At 44.5% G+C, this 7,500-nt stretch overlaps 1 protein-coding gene across 1 annotated transcript in view; it reads right to left on the reverse strand.

Moving 5' to 3' along the window:
- The window catches only part of LOC143284798 (ciliary microtubule inner protein 7-like), a 28,405-nt gene that overhangs the window by 18,817 nt on the left and 2,088 nt on the right, over positions 1-7,500 (reverse strand). The window contains exon 2 of the mRNA XM_076591828.1: positions 3,052-3,165. Coding sequence (XP_076447943.1) covers positions 3,052-3,165 — 114 coding nt within the window. The remainder of the gene's footprint in view (positions 1-3,051; positions 3,166-7,500) is intronic.

Here is a 7,500-nt window from a genome sequence, read left to right on the forward strand (position 1 = left end):
CGTGTGTGTGTGTGTGTGTGTAGTGTGTAATGTGTGTGTAGTACGTGTGTACATGTGTGTGTGTTTGCGTATATATATATATATATATATATATATATATATATATATATATATATATATATACACATATATATATATACATGTATGTAAGTATTTCTCTCTCTCTCTCTCTCTCTCTCTCTCTCTCTCTCTCTCTCTCTCTCTCTCTCTCTCTCTCTCTCTCTCTCTGTGTGTGTGTGTGTGTGTGTGTGTGTGTGTGTGTGTAGGTGAGCTTGCTGTCCCTTTTCTTCTGGGGGTATGTAAACTGTCTCGGATGACATGCTTCCTCCTAGAGTGTGTATATTGTCTTGGTTGCCAGGCTTGTACTGAGTGCAGGGACTGTCTTGGTTTTCATTCTTACTGACGGGTGTGTTCCCTTTTTCGCTTGAGCCACAGGGTGTTTGCACTCAGCGTCTTGGCTGGTATGGCTGAGCGTATCTAAGACTATTATAAATGTCGTGTTTGTCATTCTTGGGGAAAGGTGTGTACGCTGTCTTGGAAAACGAAAGTGGGTGGGCGCCACGTAACCAGATCTACCTGTGGACTTGCGAACAATGACCACCAACCACTGATATAATGGACTGTAACGCCAGGAGGAAGGAGAAACTAAGGTCACCATGAGAGCAGGGCATGAAAGGCCACAGACTTTGAGACTGTTTTTTTTATATTGATGATGATGAAGGAGGAGGAGGATGACGATGACGATTTTGCAATGGAGGTCCATTTTGGTTTGGGACTGCGTGACAAGGCTGTACTCTGTACTTCCTGTCATGATGATACCCCGGCGTTAACCAGGCCCGAGAGACACAGACACTTGCAGTGCTGGTCAGGTAATTAGAGCAACACACCCAAAGACGCATCCGCGAAGTGGATGACACTCGACTGTGTGGTCCCAGTCTCCCCATTTAAGCCCATAGCACACTCAACTCTGGGTAGGAGCCGGCCACGGGCCGAAAAACACACCTCCGCCGGGATTCGAACCCGCGTCCTCGCCAACCGTCAGTACGCGACGCTAACCACTTCGCCACGGCGGCTGGTGTATTGTATTGTATTACTCTTTTTTTTCACAACTGATTTCTCTGTGTGAAATTCGGGCTGCTCTCCCCAGGGAGAGCGCGTCGCTACACTGAGAGCGCCAACCTTTTTTTTTCTGCCTGCGATTTTATTTGTTTTCCTATCAAAGTTGATTTTTCTACAGAATTTTGCCAGGGACAACCCTTTTGTTGCCATGGGTCCTTGAACCGTGACGTGCGCTAAGTGCATGCTGCACACGGGACCTCGGTTTATCATCTCGTCCGAATGACTAGCGTCCAGACCACCACTCAAGGTCTAGTAGAGAGGGAGAAAAACACTGGCGACTTTGGAATTCGAACCAGTGCGCTCAGATTCTCTCGCTTCCTATGCGGACGCGTTACCTCTAAGCCAACACTCAACATCTTCATCTTGGTCGCTAGATGGACACCCCAGTCTCCGCGACAATATGAAGTGGAGCTTCCGGGTCCTTGGAGATGGGTCCGGCCCGGGCCAGTACCTCTTCCTGAGCACCTTGACTCGTGGAGAGGGCAGGACTGCAGCAGGTGGTCTGTTGCCTGGCTGTCAGTGCCACAGGGGCACCGTGCTGAGTGACCAGTGCGGACTTCAGACAGGGGTGACCAGTGCGGACTTCAGACAGGGGTGACCAGTGCGGACTTCAGACAGGAGTGACCAGTGCGGACTTCAGACAGGAGTATACGAACGGACAAACCCGACGCTGAGCATTAGCTGAGGGAACTCGTAAAAAAAAAAAAAATGAAGAAACAAAATAAAAAGTCATGAGCGGTTCCCTTAAAGCCTATTACAGGCTATGTATAAAAACATTTCTTTAAAAAGGATAGAAAAAAAATACTGTCTTGGTTGTTAGTCAAACTAAAGGGTCACTCCCCTCTTGTGCAAAGACCGGAGTTGGTGGTATCTGTGATCAAAGCAGCCGCTAGCGCCAGGAATGTCACGTTCAGAACTCGACGCTAATTCAATCGGCCACAGACACAAGAATATTCTGAACTAACACGAAGCAAAACTTCAGCGCTGCAAAGATCCGCCGCCCTATCCTGCAGCCCAGCTCAGCGCCGTCTGCCTGGCTGGTTCCTTGGTGACCACACTGGGCGAGTGAGTGGCAGGCAATATACTGATTGATAAACTGAAAGTAATCATGGTCCTGACCCTCTTTGTACCTGCCCCCCCCCCCACCCCCACCCCTTCCCGGCCCCCTCTCTCTCTTTCTCTCTCCCTCTCTCACCCCCTCCCTCCCCTCTCTCTCTCTTTCTCAATCGTTCATGGACCGACACACACAGGCAGGCACGCATGGGCAGAGAGATTGAAAGAGAGGGCTAATGGGTAAGAAAAGAGATCGATAAACGGGTGCGAGGAATGGGGTGGGGTGGGGGTAGGGTTGGGGCTGGGGGCTGGGGGCAGAAGGATGGGGCTGAAAAGATGCAGTCTCAACCGAACCTTCAGCAGGTCATGTGTAGCAGAAGATTGTGGGGTGTGTTTTTTGTGTGTGTGTTTTTTTTGTTGTTGTGTGTTTTTTTGTTGTTGTTTTGTTTTTTGGGTTGTTGTTTTTTTCATGGCGGGCGGGGGTGGGGGGTGGGGGTGGGGGGGGGATTTCGAAAAGCTATACTGTTCGTTGTTTAGATTTTCCATATGAATTCCGTTCAAACGGAAACGGGAAAGAGGGACGTGTGGTCGGGGGAGGGGGGGGGTGGGGGGGGGGGGAGAGAGAGAGACAGAAGGAAAGACAAACACAAAAAGGGAGAAGGAGAGACAAAAAAAAGAAGAAAAAAAGATTGGTTTATTCACAGTTAGAGAGAGAAATGGACAGCACGCAGACAGACAGATAACTCAGTTCTCTTCAATTAAAGCATAACTACATACACACGCACACACACTACTTCCTTACACACACACACACTCTCTCTCTCTCTCTCTCTCTCTCTCTCTCTCTCTCTCTCTCTCTCTCTCTCTCTTCTCTCTCACCTTCGATCTCCTGAGGAATTTGTCGGGAGGTGGGGGTTTGGCCAGCTGTCTGTATTCACACACAAAGTCATTGCGTGATTTGCTGCGAAAGTGACCGTAGTAACCGGTGGGGAACTGGAAACACACAAAACAGTTTGTTAAGAACGCACACGTACACACAAACATACGCACACATGCACGCACTCACACAAGAACTCACGCGCGCGCACATACATACACAAAATTGCGCGCACACACACACACATGTACATATACGCACACCGTCGCACACACACAAGCGCATGCACGCACGCGCACAGACACACACACACACAGACAGACAGACAGACACACACACACACACACACACACACACACACACACACACACACACACACACACACACACACACACCGAGGCAGTGCACTTCCTCTTGTAGATTCCCGATGAATCACAGAGAGAGAGAGAGAGAGAGAGAGAGAGGTAATGCACTTCCTCTTTTGTAGATTCCTAATTAAGTCACTATAACTGACACACAAAAGAATCCAAATACGTTTATTATTATTGTTGGCATTGTTATCGTTATCATCATCCTCATCATTATCATCACTACTGTTGTTGTTTTTGTTGTTGTTACAGTGTATACAAACAAGGCAAAGATCGAATGACCACATTCAGAACCATCGAATATCTTAAATATATATATCATGTTCCACAACGTCAGTGTATTAACGGCTTCCCCCCCCCCCCCCCCCCCCATACATGTCAGAAAAGGGCGGACACAAAATGGATTTCCATTCTGCAGTTCTAAAGTGGGATCGTCACTGCTTTGCCACGCCAACCAGTGGGATATTCTCATCACGGAAAACCGATCAATCTTCATAACGTCCACATGTCACACCCTACACTTCGTCAGTTTAAGATACAATGTTCACATGTCACACCCTACGCTTCGTGTTTATATTGTGCATGTTCACATGTCACACCCTACGTTTCGTGTTTATATTGTGCATGTTCACATGTCACACCCTACGTTTCGTGTTTATAATTATCATTGTGCATGTTCACATGTCACACCCTACGTTTCGTGTTTATAATTATCATTGTGCATGTTCACATGTCACACCCTACGCTTCGTCTTTATGATATGCACATGTCACACCCTACGCTTTGTCTTTATAACATGCACATGTCACACCCTACGCTTTGTCTTTATAATATGCACATGTCACACCCTACGCTTTGTCTTTATGATATGCACATGTCACACCCTACGCTTTGTCTTTATGATATGCACATGTCACACCCTACGCTTTGTCTTTCACATGTCACACCCTACGCTTTGTCTTTATAACATGCACATGTCACACCCTACGCTTTGTCTTTATAACATGCACATGTCACACCCTACGCTTTGTCTTTATGATATGCACATGTCACACCCTACGCTTTGTCTTTATAACATGCACATGTCACACCCTACGCTTTGTCTTTATAACATGCACATGTCACACCCTACGCTTTGTCTTTATAACATGCACATGTCACACCCTACGCTTTGTCTTTATGAGATGCACATGTCACACCCTACGCTTTGTCTTTATAACATGCACATGTCACACCCTACGCTTTGTCTTTATGAGATGCACATGTCACACCCTACGCTTCGTCTTTACAACATGCACATGTCACACCCTACGCTTTGTCTTTATGATATGCACATGTCACACCCTACGCTTTGTCTTTATAACATGCACATGTCACACCCTACACTTTGTCTTTATAACTATGCACATGTCACACCCTACGCTTTGTCTTTATGAGATGCACATGTCACACCCTACGCTTTGTCTTTATAACATGCACATGTCACACCCTATGCTTTGTCTTTATGAGATGCACATGTCACACCCTACGCTTTGTCTTTATAATATGCACATGTCACACCCTACGCTTTGTCTTTATAACATGCACATGTCACACCCTATGCTTCATCTTTATAATATGCACATGTCACACCCTACGCTTTGTCTTTATAACATGCACATATCACACCCTACGTTTTGTCTTTATAACATGCACATGTCACACCCTATGCTTTGTCTTTATAACATGCACATGTCACACGCTACGCTTCGTCTTCATAACATGCATATGTCACACCCTACGCCTCGTCTTTACAAATTACATATGTCACACCCTACACCTCGTCTTTTTATTCTGCACATGTCACGCCCTATGCTCTGTCTTTACAATGTGTTTATGTCACACCCTGTGTTCGGTGTTTACAATGTGCACACATCACATCCAACATTCTGTGTCACTGATATGTACATGTCACACCAAACACTTGTTCTTTCTATTGTGCACAAGCCATACCCTATGCTCTGTGTTAGCAATGGGCACATGTCATAGCCTACACTCTATGTCTATAATCTGCACATGTCAAACCCTACACCCTGTCTTTATGATGTGCACATGTCACACTCTGCACTCTGCCTTTACAGCTTGCACATGTTACATCCTATGCTTTAAATTATATGTATAATGCACACATCACACACCACACAGTTGTTCTTCTTAATGTGCACATGTCATACCTGATGCTGAATCTATATAATAGGCACACATCCTGCCTTATGTTCCCTCTTTATATGTCACTGAATCTTTATGATAGGCACATATCCTGCCTCCTGTTCCTTCTTTATAACATGCATATGGCACTGAATCTTTATAATAGGCACATACCCTACCTTATAACATGCACATGGCACTGAATCTTTATAATAGGCACATATCCTGCTTTATGTTCCCTCTTTATAATAGGCACATGTCACTGAATCTTTATAATAGGCACATATCCTGCTTTATGTTCCCTCTTTATAATAGGCACATGTCACTGAATCTTTATAATAGGCACATATCCTGCTTTATGTTCCCTCTTTATAATAGGCACATGTCACTGAATCTTTATAATAGGCACACATCCTGCCTTATAACATGCACATGGCACACTCCACATTCCACACTGTGTGTGTTACAGCCCATGTTTCTGTCTTCAGGGTGTCTATTTTTGTATTATTTAAAGATCAATGTCTGTCATCAGATCTTAAAGTGAATGTGTGTGCATTTGTGCGCACACATGCACGTGCGTGCATGCCTCTGTGTGTGTGTGTGTGTGTGTGAGTGTATGCATCTATGTATATGTGTGTGTGTGTGTGCATGTGTATGTGTGCACATGCACGTGCGCATATGTGTGTGTGTGTGTGTGTGTGTGTGTGTGTGTGTGTGCACATGTGTGTGTGTTAGTGTGTGTGTGTGTGTTTATGATAAGCTGAATGAATGCATACATATCAAAATCATGTTGCAGTGAATAAAGAAGACTGATGTTGAAATCTCCCAAAAGGACTAGTACCTCCAAAGGTGCAGGCCATGTTGTTTGTTTTTTTTTCCCTATGTGGTGTTCAGTCTGTGTATGGTTTAGAGTTATAGAAAGTGAGTGAGTTAGTTTGTCAGATTTAAGTTACTTTGTATTACTTATTGCCACAGCTGATTTCTCTGTGCGAAACGTGGGCTGCTCTCCCTGGGGAGAGCACATCATCACAGCGCAGTGCCACCCCTCTGTTTCCCCTTTTTTTCTGTATGGCTATTTGTTTTGCCATCAAAATGGATTTTTCGAAAGATGTTCACCAGCAACAGCTCTCTTGTTCCCATGGGTTCTTTAACGTGCGTGAAGCTCATGCTGTACAAGGGGACCTCGGTTTATCATCTCATCCAAACAATGAATGACGGTACCACCTGTGGTGATATGGCCCACAGGGAATGATCTCCATCCATGGGACAGGGAGGAAGGAGACCTATCAAACTCTACACTGATAACACTGATCAGCTGACAGAAATAACCATATCAGCACACACATATACATAGACATGCACACACACACACACTCTCTCTCTCTCTCCCACATCCCCACCACCCTCCTCTCTCTCTCTCTCTCTCTCTCTTTCTCACACACATGTGTTTACAGACAGAAGATGGTTATCATGTTCTGAAGCAAGGTGACTGAATGCTGATCGATACCAATCGAGGTAACAGGATTTAAAAAATATCAGTGTTAAGTGAAAAAACGACAGGCTAGTCAGTAAGAGCACCTCTGCTGAATGAAGCACCGCTCTACTGATAGATGCCTGTCCTCTCCACAGCATTACTAGTATCATTGATAGTCATGCAACGATCAGTCCACAATGCATGGTGAAACACATGTTGTTGGTGTTCCAGAAAATGTACATAAATATACATGTATTGATATATATATATATATATATATATATATATATATATATATATATATATATATATATATATATATATATATCAAAAGGGTGATATACAAAATATCAATGAAATAATCAATAAATGGATAGTACACGACCATATGCATAAATGTTAAGTAAACATTGAAGTACTAA

This window comes from Babylonia areolata, chromosome 8 (assembly GCF_041734735.1).
Source record: "Babylonia areolata isolate BAREFJ2019XMU chromosome 8, ASM4173473v1, whole genome shotgun sequence".
NCBI classification, from domain to species: Eukaryota; Metazoa; Mollusca; class Gastropoda; order Neogastropoda; family Buccinidae; genus Babylonia; species Babylonia areolata.